The following is a 24,222-nucleotide window of genomic DNA, read 5'->3' as shown; positions in this document are numbered from 1 at the left end:
GAGAGTTACCAAAAGCAACTACAGCATTTGCTCAAGAAACTTCCTGAAAAAGCACAAGATCAAATCCGCACAGACACACCCCTGGAACCCCGACCTGGGATATTCTATCTACTACCCAAGATCCATAAACCTGGAAATCCTGGGCGCCCCATCATCTCAGGCATTGGCACCCTGACAGCAGGATTGTCTGGCTATGTAGACTCCCTCCTCAGGCCCTACGCTACCAGCACTCCCAGCTACCTTCGAGACACCACTGACTTCCTGAGGAAACTTCAATCCATCGGTGATCTTCCTGATAACACCATCCTGGCTACTATGGATGTAGAAGCCCTCTACACCAACATTCCACACAAAGATGGACTACAAGCCGTCAGGAACACTATCCCCGATAATGTCACGGCTAACCTGGTGGCTGAACTTTGTGACTTTGTGCTTACCCATAACTATTTCACATTTGGGGACAATGTATACCTTCAGATCAGCGGCACTGCTATGGGTACCCGCATGGCCCCACAGTATGCCAACATTTTTATGGCTGATTTAGAACAACGCTTCCTCAGCTCTCGTCCCCTAAAGCCCCTACTCTACTTGCGCTATATTGATGACATCTTCATCATCTGGACCCATGGAAAAGAAGCCCTTGAGGAATTCCACCATGATTTCAACAATTTCCATCCCACCACCAACCTCAGCCTGGTCCAGTCCACACAAGAGATCCACTTCCTGGACACTACAGTGCTAATAAACAATGGCCACATAAACACCACCCTATACCGGAAACCTACTGACCGCTATTCCTACCTGCATGCCTCCAGCTTTCACCCTGACCACACCACACGATCCATCGTCTACAGCCAAGCTCTGCGATACAACCGCATTTGCTCCAACCCCTCAGACAGAGACAAACACCTACAAGATCTCTGTCAAGCTTTCTTACAACTACAATACCCACCTGCAGAAGTAAAGAAACAGATTGATAGAGCCAGAAGAGTTCCCAGAAGTTACCTACTACAGGACAGGCCTAACAAAGAAAATAACAGAATGCCACTAGCCGTCACCTTCAGCCCCCAACTAAAACCCCTCCAACGCATTATTAAGGATCTACAACCTATCCTAAAGGATGACCCAACACTCTCACAAGTCTTGGGAGACAGGCCAGTCCTTGCCTACAGACAGCCCCGCAACCTGAAGCAAATACTCACCAACAACCACATACCACACAACAGAACCACTAACCCAGGAACTTATCCTTGCAACAAAGCCCGTTGCCAATTGTGCCCACATATCTATTCAGGGGACACCATCACAGGGCCTAATAACATCAGCCACACTATCAGAGGCTCGTTCACCTGCACATCCACCAATGTGATATATGCCATCATGTGCCAGCAATGCCCCTCTGCCATGTACATTGGTCAAACTGGACAGTCTCTACGTAAAAGAATAAATGGACACAAATCAGATGTCAAGAATTATAACATTCATAAACCAGTCGGAGAACACTTCAATCTCTCTGGTCACGCAATCACAGACATGAAGGTCGCTATCTTAAAACAAAAAAACTTCAAATCCAGACTCCAGCGAGAAACTGCTGAATTGGAATTCATTTGCAAATTGGATACTATTAATTTAGGCTTAAATAGAGACGGGGAGTGGCTAAGTCATTATGCAAGGTAGCCTGTTTCCTCTTGTTTTTTCCTACCCCCCCCCCCCCCAGATGTTCTGGTTTAACTTGGATTTAAACTTGGAGAGTGGTCAGTTTAGATGAGCTATTACCAGCAGGAGAGTGAGTTTGTGTGTGTATGGGGGTGGGGGGGATGTGAGAAAACCTGGATCTATGCAGGAAATAGCCCGACTTGATTATGTAAAGAGTTGTCACTTTGGATCTAACACCAGCAGGAGAGTGAATTTGTGTGTGGGGGGGTGGAGGGTGAGAAAACCTGGATTTGTGCTGGAAATGGCCCACCTGTTGATCACTTTAGATAAGCTATTACCAGCAGGACAGTGGGGTGGGAGGAGGTATTGTTTCATATTCTCTGTGTGTATATAAAGTCTGCTGCAGTTTCCACGGTATACATCTGATGAAGTGAGCTGTAGCTCACGAAAGCTCATGCTCAAATAAATTGGTTAGTCTCTAAGGTGCCACAAGTACTCCTTTTCTTTTTGCGAATACAGACTAACACGGCTGTTCCTCTGAAACCTTCAATTACCTGCCACCCTTAACAATCTCCTTTAACAGCTTCCAGTTAACTTAACTAATTGCCCTTCACACCTTCCATTCTGATGCCTGCTTCTTAGACGTGCTGGCTCTATTTTAATTGCTTCTCCATTCAAAAGCTAACTGTCCCTACATGTGCTCCCTCAGATACTTTGTAACATGTTTTGGCATGCCCTCTCATATACAGGTTTCAGAGGAACAGCCGTGTTAGTCTGTATTCGCAAAAAGAAAAGGAGTACTAAGGTGCCACAAGTACTCCTTTTCTCTCATATACAATGTATCCAGCATGTCCCCTTATACAACGCTATACTTATACAATGTTATACTTCCGCAGATTGTTTTGTTTAAATGGCTGATAAAATAAGTTGTCCCGAATGGGATGTATATTCCTGGTTTTTTATCTTTTTGTAACTTAAGGTTTTGCGTAAAGGGATTCTCTATGTTTTGAATCTGATTACCTTGTAAGGTATTTACCATCCTGATTTTACAGAGGTGATTCTTTTACTTTTTCTTTAATTTTAATTAAAATTCTTCTTTTAAGAACCTGATTGCTTTTTCATTGTTCTTAAAATCCAAGGGTTTGGCTCTGTGTTCAACAATGCAAATTGTTGAGGATTTTTATCAAGCCTTCCCCAGGAAAGGGGGTGTAGTGCTTGGGGGAATATTTTGGGGGGGAGACTTTTCTAAGTGGGCACTTCCCCTGTTCTTTGTGTAACACTTTGGTGGTGGCAGCGTTTAACCTAAGCTAGTAACAATAAGCTTAGGGGGTCTTTCATGCAGGTCCCCACATCTGTACCCTAGAGTTCAGAGTGGGGAAGGAACCTTGACACGTCTTATGAGGAGAGGCTGAGGGAACTGGGATTGTTTAGTCTGCGGAAGAGAAGAATGAGGGGGGATTTGATAGCTGCTTTCAACTACCTGAAAGGGCGTTCCAAAGAGGATGGATCTAGACTGTTCTTAGTGGAAGCAGATGACAGAACAAGGTGTAATGGTCTCAAGTTGCAGTGGGGGAGGTTTAATTTGGATATTAGGAAAAACTTTTTCACTAGGAGGGTGGTGGAATGTGTTACCTAAGGAGATGGTGGAATCTCCTTCCTTTGAGATTTTTAAGGTCCGGCTTGACAAAGCCCTGGCTGGGCTGATTTAGTTGGGGATTGGTCCTGCTTTGAGCAGGGGGTTGGACTAGATGACCTCCTGAGGTCCCTTCCAACCCTGATATTCTATGATTCGATGACTGGACTTTCTCTGTGCTGAGCTGTTTGTTCCAACCCTTTCCCTTCCACTGCTTCACAGTCTCTTCACCGCAGCATCACTCCACATCTGCCTCCTTATCGTCCTCTCCCTTGCCCTGTTTCCTCCTCATTCCTTGGCTTTTCGTTCCATTTAGCTGATCCCCTTCTAACTTTTGAGATGAACCTCACGTATTGCCATCATTCACTCTACTTGTGTTGTGCCCCTTCCCCCACTCTGTCTCCTCTCTGTTTAGATCAGCAGTTCTCAGCCTGCGGGCTGCATGTGGCCCAATTAGCACACAACTGTGGCTCAGCTGTGTAATAAAAAAAAGTCAAAATTTGCCTCTCTGGTGTGATAGGGGATGGGGCTGGCTGAGGGGGAGACAGTGTCTGGCAGCCTGCAGGAGGGCTAACGCCAGCAGGGGGCTTGTGAGTGCAGCCAGGGGGCAGGAGTGTGTGTCTCTGGGCAAGTTTATGAGGGGAGGGGCGCTGGGAACCGGGTGTTCCCAGGGTGCTAGGTTTTAGGTGGGGTTCCGCGCCTAGGTCTTGGCTGCCAGCCTGCACCTGGCGCTCTGCTCCTGGCCCGTGCAGAGGTCCTGGCTGCCGGCAGCCCGGCTCCCTGCCAGGCTCAGTGCGGTGGGTTCCAGCTGCCTGGCCCTGCAAGGCGGGGTCCTGGGTTCCAGCTGCCTGGCCCTGCAAGGCGGGGTCCTGGGTTCCAGCTGCCTGGCCCTGCAAGGCGGGGTCCTGGGTTCCAGCTGCCTGGCCCTGCATGGCGGGGTCCTGGGTTCCAGCTGCCTGCCCTGCGCCCAGGGCTCCCCTCCTGGCCCCCCTCTGTGGAGGGGTCTCTGGGTGGGGGGGAACTTGCCATAGGGGAATGTAGAGCGTTTGGGGGGGGGGGGGGGCTGTGGTTCTCAACCTGTGGCCCACAACGATAGGTTGCGAACCACTGGTTTAGATTGTAAGTTCTTTGTAGCAGGAGCAGTCTAGTCTGTGTTTGTACACCAAGCAGCATAGTGGGGTCCCATTGTCGGTTGGGCCTTAGACCGTATTCTAACAAACATGATTATTGATAATCATATTTGACTGCTTACATTATTGCTTAATTCCACTAAGATGACTTAATGAAGACAAACTCCACGAGAAACTGTTCAGAGATATTTGCGATGGATTTTATTCAGTCTTGGCATGGAGTCAATACAAGATATCATATATATTGATTCTTTTGGTGGAGTGGGGAGAGGAGTTACTGGGGAGCAGTCTTGCATATGCAGAGCGATGCCTTTTTACAACCGCTTGCTGAATAATATGCATTAGACGTCATGACTATTTGAACTACAGGTGATCAGGAACTACTTGTCAAAATGTATTTCACTGGAAAATGCAGATTCATCAAAACAAAACTTTTTGTGGTAAAGGGTCAGTTTTGACAAATTTTTCAACTTGAAAATTGTTGATGATAACTAACAATTCCAGTTCTCAGTTTGAAATGAGTTTTTGTTGAGAAACTAAAGGTAATTATAGTAAATAAAATGGTCAAAATTGAAACCAAACATTTTGACTGACCTGACAGTCTTTTCGAATTTTTGATTAATAAAATTATTAAGATTTTGACTTTTGTCTCAGTTTGGGAATTTTTTGCTATCATGGAAATTTTGGCAGGATGGGAAATTGTTAATTGACATGTTCTGAAGATTGAAAATGCTGTGGTCACTTAATGTAGGAGACTTTGGTATGCTCTCTTCTCCTGGGGCTTGTCTTTCCTGACTAGCAGGGGCAAAACATTTTGCAGAAACAGTGCAAGAGGCAGTAATAGGTAGGACCATTTTTTCACATCAGTGCCCCCATTGACAGGGTGATCCTAAGAGCACCAGCATGAATGCAGTAAACTCCTTGGGGTGGAATGGAAAGACCTCTTTTGATTAAATATTACAGTGAAGGACCAGTTTGAACCTTGAAGATATATGCATGCATGCCCCTGTGCCATTCATTGAAACCTTGGCTTGTTTGCTAGATATATTAGCTGAGAAGCAGAACATTCATGTTGCCATGGATTTTAATGCTCTCAACTCCATATTTCACACACAGCATGATAGCTATTGTACATGAAACCAAACAAATGATTTGCTCTATGTTGAGTACTTGTAGGAGGGAACAGATTTATCATAGAAAGCAGTATCTGACTATAACGGAATTAATCTTCAGTGTGTGACCCTTCCATTCACAGTTCTTTCTCTAGTGAAATTCTTTCTTTTCAGTAGAAATAAATATAGAATGTACAATGCACACTTCTTGATGTCAGTTGAAGATGGTATGTGTGGAAAGCAGGCGGTTTTCCACTCGTTGCTTATAGGTCCTCATCTAATTGAGATGAGCTATTGGAATTGTGGACATTGAAACACATATATAAAAAATTAAATACCATATTGTACCTGCTTTTCTTATAAACTTGAACTGAAGGAATTTGTCACAAATCGTGCATGCAAGTGGCTCAGTAGGCTCAGTATTGGAGTACTGTCCACTCCCCCATATCCCATGTCTGCAAGGAGATGATGTCTTTGAAGAACAATTGGAAATCACATAATTAAAACCTGGCTTCAGGTTTGAGCATTTGTTCTCTAACACCTGGTGTACAGAGGAGCTAAATGCAGCCCTGCATGCTATTTATGTGCTGCACCTTTGACTTAAATGTTTAATAACATCTGCCATTTTGAGACCTTTCAGAAGCTGTGTAGCAAGGTTCACATCTATGTGAATTTTCTAGCTAGGGTAGTTTTTTTCTTCTTCTTAGTTTGGATGCCTTGAGGGCAACTATACTAGGGCAGCATGAAATATTGATCATGAAACACTTCAGGCAAGTGTGAAGGAGGCTTACTGGGAAGGAGTGTGTTAGGTTATAGCAAGCATGAACTGTTTTTCCAAGATTCATGTACCTTCAGCAGCATGAAACTGGTATTTAATTTATAAAGGCTTGGTTTGTTTTTTTAATTTAAACTGCACTTTGTGCTTGTTTGTATGTTTGGATAGCATCATCTCATAGTCTTAATGAGTCATTTTATATTGTCTGGAAATTATGCGCTGTCTGTACAAATCCAGATCTTGGTTTTCTATTAAAGGTCCGCGACTGAGATGCTGTTACCACCCCATGTCCAAAATAGCCCAAATTTATGGCCTTACAGGCACTTTGCAAGGCCAGCTATTTTCTTGGGCTTTGTGGGGAAGATTGAGAGAAATGGGAAGATTGGAGTCCCTAGAACAGAATATTTAATTTTGGTTTTTGCCTGGTTTGTTGGTGATTGTGAAGGTTGGGTTAATCTGGATTAGGTTTATTTTAGTTGTGTGAATTTTGGTAGAGTTTGGCTGAATTTCAGTTCAAACTTTGAAGATATACCTGCACACCCCTTTTGTTAACCTGCTGGCTAGAACTGAGAAGACCACCATGCCTATTGGCATGTATTTTAACACGTGTCCATATCTTGCACAGAAATATGATGTAGATTGTGCATTAAAGCAAAACACATGAATTATACTGTACTTTATACTTAAAGGTGAACACTTCAGAAGGTAGAGTACAAAAAATTCTTGTGGTTTTGTGTGAATTGTACATTTTAATTTGTGTACAAAGCTTTTGGACAAGCTCTTTAATTTAAAAAATCTAAGAAAGTATAATTACATTTACCTAAAAATATTTGCTTTGAGAAAGGAAAACCAGAAGGTGATAACTACTTTAGAATCATCAAAAATGTGACCAGGGGGAATACCTAGTAATGGCTGCTAGTAAGAACTGTAGCACATATCTTGATTTTTCAGACATATATGCTCTACGTCCTCAAGTTGTGCCAGACTCAGGTGTTGAAATTCCAGCTTGGTCAGGCAGAAGCCTGGACCCTGTACAAGATAAAAGCTGCTCAATAAATCATAGCAGTTTCAGAAAGAAGTTGCATTACTGAATCCTTTCTAAACCATACACACAGAATGAATTACAGCAGCTGTTGTGGCTTTGGAGTTGCATTTTTCTCTTGATTATGCTGGCAACATACAGTTGGAATATGAATGTGGGATACCATGCATATTAGATTATCCTTTTTCTGCACAGCATAACTGTCTGTACAACATGACCTTGATGTATTCTTAGATTTAGTGCTGAATATACATGGGTAAGAAACAACTATATGATTCAATACACTTTTGGAGGACTCCTGCCCACTATTTCATAGAAGGAGAATGATTCGTATTCCATGTCATAGCCAATGTACCTTAGATTGACAGATTCCAAGGCCAGAAGGGACCATCTAGCCTGACCTTATGCACAACACAGGGCAGAGAACTCCCCCAAAATAAGTCCTAGAGCAGATCTTTTAGAAAAACATCAAATCTTGGTCAGTGATGAAGAAGCTAGCACAACTGTGGTAGGTAATTTCAGGCGTTAATTACCCTGTTTTAAAAATTTATGCCTTATTTGTAGTCTGAATCTGTCTACCTTCTGCTTGAACTTTTGGATCCTGTTATACCTTTGTCTGCTAGATTGAAGAGCCCATTATTAAATATTTGTTCCCCCTTGCAGGTACTTAGTGTAATCAGCTCACCAGATAACCTTCTCTTTGTTAAGCTACATAAATTGAGCTCCTAAAATCTATCACTATAAGGCATGGTATCTAATCCTTTAATCATTCTCATGGCTCTTCTCTGTACCCTCTCCAACTTATCAACATCCTTCTTAAATTGTGGACACCAGAACTGGACACAAGATTCCAGCAGCAGTCGCACCAGCACCAAATTCAAAGATAAAATAACCTACTTGGGATTCCCCTGTTTATGTATCCAAGGGTCTCATTAGCCCTTTTGGCTACATTATTGCACTGGAATCTCATGTGTTCAGCTGATTATCCACCACAACCCCCCAAATCCTGTTCAGTCACTGCTTCGTAGGGTAGAGTCCTCCATTCTGTAAGTACGGCCTACATTCTATGTTCCTATATGTATATATTTACATTTAGTCATTCAGGTGCAAATTGTTTGCTGGTACCCAGCTTACTAAGAGATCCGGAATGCTCTGTATCCGTGATCTGTTCTTCATTATTTATCATTCTCCCAGTTTTTGTGTCATTGTCAAACTTTCAGTGATGACCTCTCCCACCCCACCCCACCCCACCCCCTCACCCCCCCACCCTTCCAGGTCATTGATAAAAATGTTAAATAATGAACATAGGACCTGTGGGACCCCTTAGAAACACAACCAATCAATGTGGATTCCCCATTTACAGTTACGTTTTGAGACCTATCAGTTAGCCAGCATTTAATCCATTTTAATGTGTACCATGTTAATTTTTTATTCTAGTTTTTTAATCAAAACTTCATGCTGTACCAGTCAAATGCCTTACAGAATTCTAAGTATATTATGTCAACACTATTACTTTATCAACCCAACTTGTAATCTAATAAAAGGAAATCAGCTTACTTTGACAAAATCTATTTTTCATAAACCCATGTTGTTTGGTATTAATTATAGTACCTTCCTTTAATGTATTAGTTGAGTCTCATATCAGCCACTCCATTATCTTGCTTGAGATTGATGTCAGACTGACAAGCCTATAATTACTTGAGTCATCTTGTTTACCCTTTGAAAATATTATCACAACATTAGCTTTCTTCCAGTCTTCTGGCGCTTCCCCAGTGTTCCAAGACTTACTGAAAATCAACATTAATAGTCCAGTGATCTCCTCAACAAGCTATTTTAAAACTCTTGGGCTCCTGGATCAGTTGATTTAAAAATGCCTAGCTATAGTAGCTGTTGTTCAACATCCTCCTAATTTACTGTTGGAATGGTAGATATTTCTTCATCATCATATGACCATATCATTTGATTTTTCCAGCTACAGAACAGAAATATTTATTGAACACTTCTGCCTTTTTTGCATTACTATTAATACTACTAATAATTAATAATTCTACCATTGCATCTAGTAATGGGCCATTACCAGTATTACTATTCTTTTTGTTCCTAATGTAGTTAAATTCCTCCTTATTGTCCTTAACTTTGCTGACCATATATTTCTCTGTGTCCCTTTGGTAAAGGAAGCAATTTTTTGTAATGCCTAGTTTCTAATTTATATTCATTACTATCATCTTCTCCTTCCTTCCGTTTGTTGTATATTTTTTAATTTTATAGTGCTTTCACTTATCTAAACTAGGTTTACAGCCTTATTCCTTGATTGTGGCTTTTTGGGCATCTAGTAAAGTGTTCTTAAGCAATTCCCAATTATCATTCACATTTTTCCGATTAAACTCTTCCTCCCAGCTGATTTGGCTCATAAATGTTTTCAGCTTTGTGAAATTGGCCCTTTTAAAGAACACTCCTCATCTGCTTCCCATTATCCATTTAACCACCACAGCTGGTTGGGGAAACAGATTTCCAAAGACTGGGGAAACTATCCAGGGCAAACTAAATAATGGAGAAGAACATAGGTGGAGATTCATATTTTTTAAATTCAGTTGAATATTGTGTGTGGCGCTGCTTTAAAACTCCCTTGGTTTTTAAGTGGTTCTGGCTAGACTTTGAAGTTAATATTGCATTGATACCCATAATGGGCTGTGTCATGAAAAATTCCTAACACAGTTTGGTGAAGCCCAATCCACATTAGCTGTCCATGTGATGGTATAGATTGGCTTAGCTGGAAGCATCTTGAAACGTAGCTAAAAGTCTAATGTAGTATGGGGGAATTTGGGTCCATCTGTCTATGGACACTCATAAAGCACATATCACCTTGCTGTTATGTGGGGATTAAAGGAAAAGTGAAATCAGTCCAGAAGAGAACAATCATTGGTTCTTATGAAAAAACAAAAACTGGGAAGAAACCTCAATTTCAGGTCAAGTCTCTTCCCTCTAATTTTCCACTGGTGCTAGTTGTAAGTATGTATATTTAACTGGAACTCTTTCTTTGCCCTAGTAAACAAAAGTTTTAGGAGAGACCAGTTGTTTGAGTGGTGAAGATGAATGCATTAAGACTTTGCTCCTAATCGTATTCTGCAGTTAGGAAGGATGCACAAGCCTTGGGTCTAATTAATTATGGAACCTAGATGGAAAGTGAGCCAGACACTTGCTAAATATAGAGATTGGAGCTCACCAGTGCCATTATGGTGGTTTGCATTTTAATTGGAATATACCCTTTATTGACCACCTGGCTTGAGTGTGTCAATTATAGCAAGTTTTGATTCAGGATAAGAGGATTGGATATCTGCCTTTTATTTTGGTTTTTCCCAAGAAATCAAAAAGCACAAATCCCACCCTTGGTGACTTCACTCAGACAATAACCTGGGGAAAGATGACTAGAAAGGAAAAAGAAATTATGAATTCTCCTCCTTTGTTTTTTGATCTATTGATCTTTCCACATCTCTGTGTAGTTCTTAAATACAACCCTCCCACAAGTTAAAGCTCCTCCAGGATGCAGGAGAAGCACAACTTGCTTTGGCCACAAATTTGGGATCTAGCCATGGTGGATACAGAAAGCACTTGCCTGGAGGATTTCAGTCTAAAGTAGACATAACAGAGCAATAAATGACTGTCAAAGTGTGGGGTTGGAGGGAGAGAGCAAACAAGGTTTAGAGGAAGGTTCCTTTTTCACTCACTTTCTCCCTGTACTGAGGATCATGTGGTGTGTTACTTCGAAGAAAGCCAAACTGAGCTTTCTTAACTCACTAATGCATCTTCTGAACATCCTATGGGTGTTGCAGCAAAGCTGACCCTGATTCTGAATATTGTTTTGCACTGCAGTGCTTAATCAACCTGGATTTCGGCAAAGCATTAGATACAGTTCCACATGGGAAATTATTAGTTAAATTGGAGAAGATGGGGATTAATATGAGAACTGAAAGGTGGATAAGGAACTGGTTAAAGGGGAGACAACAGTGGGTCATACTGAAAGGTGAACAGTCAGGCTGGAGGGAGGTTACTAGTGGAGTTCCTCAGGGATCAGTTTTGGGGCCAATCTTATTTAATATTTTTATTAATGACCTTGTCACAAAAAGCAGGAGTGTGCTAATAAAATTAGCAGATGACTCAAAGTTGGGAGGTATTGCCATTATTCAGGAGGACCGGAATATCATACAAGATCTGCACAACCTTGTAAACTGGAGTAATAGAAATGGGATGAAATGTAATAGTGCAAGGTCATGCATTTAGGGACTAACCAGAATTTTTGCTATAAGCTGGGGACATATCAGTTGGAAGTGCCAGAGGAGGAGAAAAATCTGTGTCTATTGGTTGATCACAGGATGACTATGAGCACCAATGTGATGCGGCTATGAAAAAGATTAATGCAGTCCTAGGATGTATCAGGCAAGATATTTCCAGTAGAGAGAGGGAAGTGTTAGTACCGTTATACAAGGCACTGGTGAGACCTCACCTGGAACACTGTGTGCAGTTCTGGTCTCTCATGTTTAAGAAAGATGAATTCAAACTGGAACAGGTACAGCAGCTTTTCTCAAACTTCATTGCATTACCACCCCCTTCTAACAATAAATATTACTACACAATCCCAGGAAGCGGGACAGAAGCTCAAACCCTGCCTCCCCAAGTGGGAGGGCCCAAGCCTGACTGCCCAGGGTGACTCTGGGGGGTAGGGAAACCAAAGCTTGAGGACTTCTGCCATGGGCAGGGGGACTGTAACTTGAGCCTTGGCATCCAGGGCTGAAACCAAAGCCTGAGCTCCGTTGCCCAGGACTGAAGCAAGTCTAACACCAGCCTTGGCGACTCCATTAAAACAGCGTCGCGACCCACAGAACTGCTGAGGTACAGAGAAGGGCTATTAGGGAGATCCAAAGAATGGAAAACCTACATTATGAGAGGAGACTCAAAGACCTTGTCTTGAGTCTAACCAAAAGAAGGCTGAGGGGAGAGCTGATTGATCTCTAAATACATCAGAAGGATAAATAAGAGGGAGGGAGAGGAGTTATTTAAGTGCCATTGTGCACACAAGAACAAATGGCTATAAACTGGCCATCAACAAATTGAGGCTTGAAATTAGATGAAGGTTTCTAACCATCAGAGGAGTGAAGTTCTGGAACAGCCTTTGAAGGGGAGAAGTGAGGGCAAAAAACCATAACTGGCTTCAAGACTGAGCTTGTTAAGTTTATGGAGGGTATGGTGTGAGGAGACTGCCTACAATGGCATATAGGGGTGAATTCTTGTAGTCTTGACAACTTGACTTAGGGACATTGTCATAAATATAAAGAGAAGGGTAACCACCTTTCTGTATACAGTGCTATAAAATCCCTCCTGGCCAAAGGCAAAAACCCTTTCACCTGTAAAGGGTGAAGAAGCTAAGGTAACCTCGCTGGCACCTGACCCAAAATGACCAATGAGGGGACAAGATACTTTCAAATCTGGAGGCGGGGTAACAAAGAGTTTGTCTGTCTTTGTGATGCTTTTGCCAGGAACGGATCTGGAATGCAGCCTTACAACTCCTGTTAAGTTAGTAAGTAATCTAGCTAGAAATGTGTTAGATTTCCTTTTGTTTAATGGCTGGTAAAAGAAGCTGTGCTGAATGGAATGTATATTCCTGCTTTTGTGTCTTTTTGTAACTTAAGGTTTTTGCCTAAAGGGATTCTCTATGTTTTGAATCTGATTACCCTGTAAGGTATTTACCATCCTGATTTTATAGAGGTGATTCTTTTACCTTTTCTTTAATTAAAATTCTTCTTTTAAGAACCGGATTGATTTTTCATTGTTCCTAAAATCCAAGGGTTTGGGTCTGTGTTCACCTGTACAAATTGGTGAGGATTCTTATCAAGCCCTCCCCAGGAAAGGGGTGTACGGCTTGGGGGGATATTTTGGGGGAAGACGTCTCCAAGTGGGCTCTTTCCCTGTTCTTTGTTTAAAATGCTTGGTGATGGCAGCATACGGTTCAAGGACAAGGCAAAGTTTGTACCTTGGGGAAGTTTTTAACCTAAGCTGGTAAGAATAAGCTTAGGGGGTCTTTCATGCAGGTCTCCACATCTGTATCCTAGAGTTCAGAGCGGGGAAGGAACCTTGACAGACATGCTCTTCATTGATAGTTGGCTGAGGGTATAGCGCAGGGAAGTGCCACAACTGGGTAATTAGATTAGAAAGGCTGATGTTTGTAGCCACTTTGTGATACTGCTTGCTATGAAGCCAACCGCTGCAGTGATGCAGCCTCCATACAACATCAAGGGCAATCCATTCAATTTTTTCTTGACATCCCATGGATTTGACAGATAAAAATTATAAACACAGCAAACAAGACTCTTTTCTAACTTATCCATATTTCAAGGCTGAGAAGCTAAAATTTAACCATCTAATTTTAAGAATTTAATATAAAAATGAGGAATACTAACAAGAATCCAATTGATATCATTGTGTAAAATACTTTTGAAGCCTACACAAATAGCACTGTAAAATCCCTCTGTAGCATGCTCAGTAGTGTTTGTTCTTAATTTCTACTCCCTTCTTGTTACACAGGAAGATAGGAAGTTGATAGTAGAATTGTGCTCAGTTTTTCTTTATCTTATATTTTTATATCTCTAATTCCCTGGTGTTCCTTGCAAAAGACAGACATGCTGTTTCAGTGCTAAGTTGTCTAGTTCCTTCTTTGGCCAGCGCAAGATTGTTCTCTGCTGAACATGTACGAGTGCTTTGTTCAGTCTAGATTTAAACGTATGTCTTGAGCAACAGGCTTTCTGCCACTCTTCTTTAATAGCGGAAGGAAAATGCAAATTAAATTCATACTCTTTAGTTATGCAGATCCATGGATTTCCAGCTAGCTGTCAATTTTATTAAATTTTATACTATTTCTCAGTCTGATGTGGAATCAGCCATAGAAGTAGTGGTCTTCAGGGCAGTGCTCCAAGCTGACTCAGACATCTGGGGTGAACTCTTGGCCCTGCAAAGTCAATGGCAGTTCTTTTGGTTTCAGAGGGGCCAGGATTTCACCCCAGAAATCTGATTTTACTATTCCAAGCAATTGTGGTTAACTGTGGATCGTACTTGAATTTGCTAGGGCTATATATACTCATACTATAGCTGAGAAAATTTGTCAAATAGCAGTACTGTTTCATTTGCTTTGTGTTAATACAGATTACATATATATTATATAAATAAGATTACAATAAAAATTGAAAATATTGACAAGGGTTCTTATGAATAGCATTCTTTTCTCATAGGTTGGCCACTTTTTTAAACCAGACATCCCCTATCTTGGCTGGTAAGCTCTGGAGAGTGGACTTGAGGGGGAGATAGTGCTTGTTTTTACTCTCACAACCTATAGGTGTCATCATTTGTAGTGACAGATATATCTGAAATCCCAGAGAGATGATTCTCATATCTTTACATTTGACTTGTAACTAAGCTTTCTGTCTACCAGATTTTGTTATCCAGTCAGAAGGGCTTTTTCTATATTATCCACTTTTATTTTCCAGGTTTGGTTCTTATAGATCAATATGCACTCCAGTTCTCTCTGTACTGTGCAAAGGAGTTCATTTACCATAAGGTCCATCTTAAAGACATGCTGCCAAAAAGCCTCTATTAAACTAATCTGTTTACTCTGCATTCTCTTGGAAAGCCTGAATTGCAATCCCAGGCCCCCTGTTTTAAGTCTGACAAGCCTGTGAGTTTCCCTTTTGTGGTATAACCTGGGAGATCCATTAAAGGTTTCCAGTTGCATCATAAGAACAAGAGTTGAAACAGTATATGATATGTCATCTGTAAAAGAAGCCTCAGACAATTGGTGCTTCACTAGGATTTTTCTCCAATACTACCTTATTTCCAAAGATTTCAGAGACACTGCATGTGCGCTCTTGGGATGTGACCAACTTGTACTTAACTGGAAGTCTAATAAACTAGATTGTGCTGTACCTTAAAACTGTTTGTTTTTGTTCTGCTTCAGTGTGTGTCTGTAGATTATCATCAGTAATTTTATTGTGTTCTAGGGGTTAAGAACAGTTTTAAAAATTAGATTAATGGTTTTTACTCTGACTATGATAGTGTTTATATAAATTCATTCTCAAGGTTGCTGTTGTACTTACTGTTAGGCTGCACATAACAAATAGTGGAGACAGCCTTGGAAAAAGTTAGAATATTTTCAAGGTGATCCCTTAAGGCTTATTTTCCCTCTGTGTCTAAATGATTTACCTCATTTTAATGGTTGGTTAGATACTGAAATGTATTTTTCTCCTGTGTTGTATAAGAGTGAGTGTGTGTGTGTGTGAGAGAGAGAGAGAATGAATGAAGCACTGTATGGATCAAAAGACTGCTAATGATATAGAGTCTTTCACCTCCAGATCACCAGTTCAGATCCAGTCTGGGTCAATAATTTAATGCTATTGCTCTCTGATGGCTATTGGGTAGTCTGTTATTTTAAGTGTTAACTATACGCTCACCGTGGTATAAGACAGCCAAATAAAGTCAAAGAGCCCCCAAGAGTTTACATTCTTTGGGGGGTTAATTATAGATGGGGCTAGTAGCTCTGACTATTAAAGTAGCCTGACACTTCTCACTACAAGATCCTGTTTTCAGTTGTGTGTAACATTGCCATACTTTAACAGTGTGGGTTGAAATTTTTCATGCCAGATGTCTGGTTAAGGCTGAATTGTTTTGGAAAGTTTCCGCCCAAATGGCGTAGCTGTTTTTGAGACTGAGGCTATGTCTACACTAGCACTTTTGTTGATCAGGGGTGTGAAAAAAACACCCAGAGACACACAGACAAGCTACACTGACGAAAGCACTGGTGTGAACAGTGCTATGTTGTCAGGAGACACAACTGTTGCTCATTGGCACTGCTGGAGTACTGTGTCCAGTTCTGGTGTCCACAATTCCACAAGGATGTTGATAAATTGGAGAGGGTTCAGAGAAGGGCCAAGAGAATGATTAAGGGATTAGAAACCATTTCTTATAGTGATTGATTCAAGGAGCTCAATCTATTTAGTTTAACAGAGAGAAGGTTAAGGAGTGAGTCGATTAGTCTGTAAGTCTACATGGGGAACAGATATGTGATAATGGGCTCCTCAATCCAGAAGAGAAAGGTATAACATGATCCAGTGGCTGGAAGTTGAAGCAGGAGAAATTCAGACTGGAAATAAGGCATACATTTTTGATAGGGTGATTAGCCATTGGAACAATGTACCAAAGGTTGTGGTGGATTCTCCATCACTGACAGTTTTTGACTGGATGTTTTTCTAACAGATCTGATGCTCTACAGATTATTTTGGGGGAATTTCTATGGCCTGTTGTAGAGGAGATCAGACTGGATAATCACAATGGTCCCTTCCAGCCTTGGAATGTAGGAATTGTATTTCTGATGGCTTGGTTCATGAAAGGGAAGGTCTTAGCCAATATGTAACAATATGCTTCCAGCTACCTGGAACATAATGCCCTCTGGCCATGCTATAGGCCATAGTGCATATTCTGTAAATGCTTCCTTAAAAGGTTGAAGTTTGCAAGTGTTTAAAGCCTGGATTTTCTGCAGAAAGGTGTAGAGAGTGGTCGAACGTTGTGTACTCTAAGGACTGTCTTCACCCCGGGACGTGTCTGGTGAGGAGATTGACTCACAATCGTGTTGTGTTGTGGTTACCAGCTAACAAAAAATGCAAATACTAGGAAATAAGTAGTGGGAGAATTGTTTTGTCCTGGAAGTCACTGGCTTAGGCAATGTTACATAGGGGATCAGAGTCCTCCTTAGTTCTTGACATGCTAAAGGTGAGAACATTACTACAGAGACAGCATGTTCTAACACTTAAGGGAGCAGCCTACTGTCTGTTTCAGGAATAAGCCTAGTCTCTTGAGGTTGAAGTTCTAGCCATTGGTTGGAGATGTTTAATACTACACAAGGGCTTTGAGTTAAAAAGGAAAATGAGGAGAGGGTCATTCTGAGAAAATATTACTGTACCTTTTAGGCCCCATGAGCCTTAGTGTCTCTTTAAATATTCTGGTTTCAGAGTAACATTAAATATTCTAGCTCTTTAGTGAAGAGCATCTGTATATCTGTTTTTCCTCGGTCAGTACTCCAGAATCTTCTCACACATATAGGAAAATGTTTAGTAAACCTTGCAAGAGAGAACTTCTGACACCTCTTCATGCAACAAATAAATGCCACACTGGAAATCGCATTAGGTAATTAATCCTTGTGTAAATAGAAGGCTTGATGTGCATCTGTGGGGCTGTAGGATGCATCTCAGGTGATAAATAAATTCTCTATCAGAGCCCTGAGTGAGTTATAAAGCAGTCTTTTCATGGGTAGGATGTTCATTATCTTTCAAGTGTGACCCTATGAGAAAACAAAAATATAAGCCTTCACCTTGGTAGATGATACTAAAGTGGAAGGGCAGCTGTTTGCTGATTTCTCAGGAATGTGCGTGTTAGCTGGAGAGCACTCAAATGAACACATTAAAATTACTTGGTTACAAGATAGGAACGGAGTACTTGTGGCACCTTAGAGACTAACCAATTTATTTGAGCACGAGCTTTCGTGAGCTACAGCTCACTTCATCGGGCATCCGATGAAGTGAGCTGTAGCTCACGAAAGCTCGTGCTCAAATAAATTGGTTAGTCTCTAAGGTGCCATAAGTACTCCTTTTCTTTTTGCGAATACAGACTAACACGGCTGTTACTCTGAAAGATAGGAACAATGCTACCTGCTCAGCTAGGGCAATGCATTTCCCCCCATGTGAAGGTAATTTTTTCTTTTGTACATTGTAATGAAATCAAGAATCTAGTGTTGATTCTTATACATTGTAATGAAATCAAAAAACTAGTGTTGATAGAGGTAGAACTGCAGACAGGTCAGCACTTGCTGTGGGAAGACTACTTGAAAACAGTGTTGTTGCAGCTGTGTTGGTCCCAGGATATTAGAGCAACAAGGGGAAGAGGTAATATATTTTATTGGACCAACTGCTGTCAGTGAGAGAGACAAGCTTTCAGGCTACACAGAGCTTGTCTCTTTTATCAAAAGAAGTTGGTCCACTAAAATATATTACCTAACCCATCTTCTCTCTCCTTGAAATCAGGCTCTCTGGGGCTTACCTTTTTATTTGCATGGTGTATCTGAAAGGAAGTCTGAGAGCATACAAGATTTTCTGCTTTAGGGCTTCTTGTCGGAGTTTTGTGGTACACCCTAGGATATATGTAGTAGGGAATCCTGGGAGTGCTGATGAATCTGGCTGAGCAGAGGTCACCATACTTATTGTCCTGTCATTCTTCCTTTCCCTTTCCTTCAGTCCTGTAATGCAGGGCGGTGGCACAGTAGGATATGAGGGATGAAGTGTTTGGGAATGTAACTCAAACCAAAGATTTGCTTAATTCCATAGAAGGATGATGGTTGAAATCAATTAATCTCTTGCTGAATTTATTTTATTCATTTCTAGCTGATACTGCGCTAAAATTCTGCTCCCTAAGTACATAGGAATGGAAGCAGCTCTGGGATTAGCATCTGTATAACAGGGTTTTTTTGGCTCAATTTAAGTTTTACAGAAAACGAAAACGAATCTCCCAGAACTGCATCACTAACTTTCTTTTTTGCCTTCTGCACAAAAGCTGTAGAACTTGGGTAGGAACAGAATGTGAAAGTAAATTAGAAGTCAAATGATTTCATAGCTTTGTATTGTTAAAAATCTCAACTCTTCTCCTCCTCTAGGTCTGGAGGGGCACACTAGCCCGCCTTCGGTATAAGAGGACAAAGGCTGCCCTCACAATAATTAAGTGCTACCGCCACTACAAAGTGAAGTCCTACATCCGTGAGGTCACCCGGCGTTTCCAAAGTGTGAGGTCCATGCGGGATTATGGAAAGCATGTGAAGTGGCCCAGCCCTCCAAAAGTGCTGCGCCGTTTCGAAGAAGCACTGCAGGCAATTTATCACAGGTACAAGGAAGACCTTTTATTTCATTCGAAATGAGGCATCGTTGGTCACAAACTAAAACATGAGAATTAACAATGGCTATTGATTCCTATGTGAATATATTTTTCATATAGTAGATCTACCGTATTCTGTAGAAGACATATTATGTATATTGTGACAAAGTCAGATTGGACAGCTGCAAGAGGGTCTTCATATTGGGTTCTGGGAGGTGAGCGGGCACAAGCCCGCCCACAGCTCAAGATAGGTGTGCGCCAGGGTCTCCCTCATGCTGCAAAAGGGACAGGCATTGGGGACAAGTGAACTGCACTAGGTACAAGCCTGCCCACGGTTAAAGGACCCTCCCCCAGCCTATGGGGAGGATCCACTGAGCCTGGGACTCAAATAATTATGGGGGTGGGTGTGGGGGAGAAACACTGAAAAACTAACAAGGATGGGTGTGTGGGTCAAAAGTAGGTAACCTGAAGGGGACACTGAGCAGAGAACCCTGGACAGCGCCCACTGCTCCTCTAAGGTGCCAAGAGAGCCAGCGGACACTGCCCAGAGGAACTCTGCCTGGATATGTGAGTGGAGAGGAACTTACCCAGCGTGCCATGGGGCCAAGGTAGAGTATAAGCTGACCCACCAGGGTGCCTCACCCTCAGCAGGTGGCATTAGGTCCTACCATTTAGTGTCAGTGCGGAACATGAGGGTGAGGAAATGGAGAGTATGGAGCGCGAGTGTGTACAGATATGCCCATCGCGCAGTTTGAAAGCAAACTGGCTGCAGGTCACACAAGGTATACGGGTGGGGCAGCCAGGGAGGCTCATGGGACAGGGGCCTGATAAAAAGATCCAGAGGGCCTAGGGTATGGGGGTGGGCAGGGAACACCCTTCCGCAGGACCTGCTCGAGGTGAGCCGGAGAGGCGGGCGACAAGGCTGCCCTCATCTCCTGAAATACGAAGTGTGGAGAGCCCCATGCGCTGAGCAAGTGTCAGGGGATCCACGCAATTTCCCTGATCATAGTCCACGAGGTCTCCGATCCTGGTGTCTCCTGCCAGGACCAGCCTCTGGCGCACCTAGGGGGACTCCGCCACCTGTACACCGAGTTGGGAATTGTGTAGCAGGTGCTCCGCAAGGAGATCTACCCCATTGGCGGCTGCCACAGATCTGGTTGGCAAAACCAGCTTCCAGGTCTGGAGCACGTCCTGGTGGAAGACCGGAAGCTCAGAGATGTCTCGCGGAAGACCTCTCGGATGGAGATAGTCATAGATTCACAGATACTAAGGTCAGAAGGGACCATTATGATCATCTAGTCCAACCTACTGCACAATGCAGGCCACAGAATCTCACCCACCCACTTCTGCGATAAACCTCTCACCTGTGTCTGAGCTATTGAAGTCCTCAAATCATGGTTTAAAGACTTCAAGGTGCAGAGAATCTTCCAACAAGTGACCTGTGCCCCATGCTACAGAGGAAGGCGAAAAACCCCCAGGGCCTCTTCCAATCTGCCCTGGAGGATAATTCCTTCCCGACCCCAAATATGGCGATCAGCTGAACCCTGAGCAGCTGATAAAGGAGCTGCCGGTTGTATCGGAGCCCTCGGAAGTGGCGCAGGAAGGCATGCGCCAACATGCTCTACGCCTGACTACCTGCACCGTAAAGAGGTCTCTGCAGGGCCTGGGACAGAAGACATGGACCTGTGCAAGAGGGTCCTGGAAGGCCGATACATTAGCCCTCGAACGTTAAAGGCCCTTTTTCATACAAGCTGAGAAGGGGTTACCTCAGGTCAATCAGGGGTATCTGGATCCAATTAAGGGCTGCCTGAGGCCTTTAAAAACCCCTCCTCTGGTGGGGGGGAGAAAAGGGGTGAGAGAGAGACAAGCTAGTGGCAGCAGGGGAATAAGCTTCTCCAGGGTGAGAGGCTGTGTTCCTTCACATAGAGGAACAACCAAACCTGAGTGCCTGCTAGGGGAAGGACTGACACCCCCTGGCAAGCAACAGGATGACACCCTGACCCAGCGAGGAGACAGGGAAAGGTATCCCTCTTTGTTTTTGTATTTACAAGACTGATTCTTTTTCGTTCAGTGAAGAATCACTCCTTAGGCCACCCTGGGGCATATCCTGAAAACACAGCTGAAGGAGCACAGAAGGAGGAAGGCAAACACTGCCCAGGGTAGGGCTGATTTACTCAAGGCCCACCATTGCCAGAGGGGGCAGTGCTAAGTCTGGTGAGATGAAGGAGGTGCCTTGCCACAATATCTATAATCTATATTTAGTACTGTCTCCCAGTATTTAGAGGCATCAGAAATCAGTGCTTTCAAACTCAGTGGTGCAATATCAACATCTGGTGCTAGTCCAACAGAGTAGAGAAATTAGCATGGCTGCATTTTGAAGAGTGACTGTAAAAATGGTGCCTCTTTATTGAACAGCTCTGCTCCCTGTATATGTTCAGAGTCAGAGCGGACTTTGGCTAAAAGGTTTTTAATAGCGTTAGCCTTGTAAAGCCAATACTACTACAGAAGCATGGGAGACAGTGTGGCCTAGTGGATAGGGCACTGCACAGAGAGTTAGGAGACCTGGATCTAATCCTAATTCTGCCATTGACCTGCTAAGTGACCTTAGATAGATCACTTCACCTCTGTGCCTCTGTTTCCCTTTCTGCACTAGTTTGGCTTGTCCAGTTAGATTGTAAACTCTTCAGTGTTGGGGCTGTCTAACCCAGTCGGGTCCCAAATTTGGTTAAAGCTTTGGAGCGTTCCTGTAACACAAATAGTAAGAGTGAAGTAGACTGTGTTCCTGTTTTCACATCAACAGTTAAGCAAGTTCCAGTTGCTGGGTCAGTTCTGTCATTAAAGGGAAATGGGGTAGCTGAGCCAAGAATTTGGCTTGCAGAACCTTTATTATTGGTGATGTGCTAACAGCCCAGCATGATTCTTGGATGCCAGGGCATGTTTACAGGACTAGCAGGTAGGAAAACATTTTATTCTGGAATTGGAGACGACAAACATGGAACTTTGTGATGCCATCTCTTACAAAGTCACTAAGTGTGTTGTTTGAAAAATGACTTCAGTTGAATAATGGCAGCTAGAAAAGTCTGTTTACCCCAACTCTCCCGGTGTAAATCAGGTAAGGCTCCCGATTAGTCTGGTCTTGCTATGGGGCACAGATAAACTTTGGAGTTGATTAGATGTTCTTTTTTCAGGTGGAGAGCAAATGTGCTTATCAAGAGCATCCCACCAGAAGATCTTCCTCAGCTCAGGGCTAAGGTTGCTGCCATGGAATTGTTGAAGGGTCACAGAGCAGATATTGGGCTACAAAGAGCCTGGGAGGGTAACTATATTGCATCGGTGAGTGCTGTGATAGAAATGTTCAATCTTCCGTCAGTGCAGATGAATAGGGAAGAACCTCCCTGGTGAGGCCTAAGGGAATCAGGAGGGGAGAGTCTGAAAACAGTGAGTGTTCTAAAAATTAAATGCATTCCAACTCCTCCATTAAGAAGTAGTCTGTAAACCATTTCAAAAAGGTTCCAACTTTTACTGTGCTAAGAACTATAATTTTGTAAATACCAAACCTTATTCTCATTATTCTTGGGGCCATTGTTAATCAAGTACCAATTAACATCGTCAGTTGACTCTTCCAGTGCCCAGAGATAGGATGGAAAATGCAACATGAGAATAAAATTGCAGTCGTTAGGGTGGAAGTTAGAAAATAGCATAAATGGAAGAACTAGGCAGAGGAAAATGCTTAACTGCCTCTGAGAGCGTAGTGGAAATTTCCTTATGTGTCTTCCTCAAAGGTAGCTCCCGCTTATTAGAGCCTTCCTTTTCCCTTAAGCCTTTGTTTCTAAAAGGTCCTTTAGAAAAGCATGCAAAACTCCGGATGCTGTTTTTCTGTACTGCAAGGAAATGTCTGATACACTCCCTTATCAGGAGACTTTATTACAGACTTCTTGGTGAGCTTGCCATTCCATCAGGCCTAGGTTGACGACAAAGCATGATTGCTCTGTTTGGTAATTAAGAAAAATTATGTGCCCGTCTTTGTTTACTCTTCCAGAAACCAGATAACCCTCAGACCGCAGGCTCTTTCATCCTTATTGCCAATGAGTTGAAGAGGAAGGACAAGTACATGAATGTGCTCTTCTCATGTCACGTCCGCAAGGTAAATAGAATGAGTGGTTGGAGGAGGAGGAGAGAAATCTACAGAAAGTCAAAAGCTAGGCTGGGAACAGAAATGCCACAGACTGATTTTCTTGTGGCTGAAGTGAAGTTTTCTGATGCTAAGGATGAGGAGAAAATATTTAAGTTCTGAGCAGCCCTATCATCTGACCATTTGTTGCTTTAGGGAGATTTGAGTTTGGAGTAGATATTTTATCTTCTGTAATATATCAGGTGGAGTTCAAAGCAGCAGCCCAAACAGAAGGCATGTCATTGAAGTTTGCTTTCCACTAAAGCTCACAGGCACTGGATAACAAACTATTCTCTAAATTCCTTTGTGATGTATTGTGAAGTAATAATTCTTTTCCTTAGTGTTTGTAAGACCCTTGAAGGTTTAAAATACTACTCAGCAATCAGTGAAACCAGGGAGGCTAGATCATAGTGCAAGTATATAGGCTACTTTTAACAAGGATTTTGACCAAGAAAACGAAAACTTTAGGATTTAGTTTGTCTGAAGAAATGGTGCCAGGAGGGTCACATCCTATCCTTGTTATGTTTCAAGTATCAACATTCGTATTTTGGACCACTGCTTTCTTAATATTGAGCCCAAGCTAACAAGGAACCCTTCACTTTAAGGGACACCTCTGACCACCTAGGACCTGGGAGATGAACCCAGGTTGGATTAAGTGTGGCTGATTTTGGTCTGATTGGAAGTCTCTTTCCAGGGTGGAGACACTTAAATCAAGGCAATTTCAAATTATTGATTTAAGTCAGGTTGA

At 42.5% G+C, this 24,222-nt stretch overlaps 1 protein-coding gene across 5 annotated transcripts in view; it reads left to right on the top strand.

The window, feature by feature from the left end:
* The window catches only part of MYO1D (myosin ID), a 383,172-nt gene that overhangs the window by 204,472 nt on the left and 154,478 nt on the right, over positions 1 to 24,222 (top strand). For all 5 annotated transcript variants that reach the window (XM_048829695.2, XM_048829697.2, XM_075123527.1 and 2 more), the window contains exons 17-19: positions 19,089 to 19,312; positions 22,492 to 22,636; positions 23,343 to 23,447. In XM_048829695.2, the coding sequence (XP_048685652.1) occupies positions 19,089 to 19,312; positions 22,492 to 22,636; positions 23,343 to 23,447 (474 nt within the window). The remainder of the gene's footprint in view (positions 1 to 19,088; positions 19,313 to 22,491; positions 22,637 to 23,342; positions 23,448 to 24,222) is intronic.

Source organism: Caretta caretta, chromosome 27 (assembly GCF_965140235.1).
Source record: "Caretta caretta isolate rCarCar2 chromosome 27, rCarCar1.hap1, whole genome shotgun sequence".
Lineage (NCBI taxonomy): Eukaryota > Metazoa > Chordata > Testudines > Cheloniidae > Caretta > Caretta caretta.
Note: the sequence above shows the minus strand (reverse complement) of the source record. Positions and strands in the feature narration are given on the sequence as shown.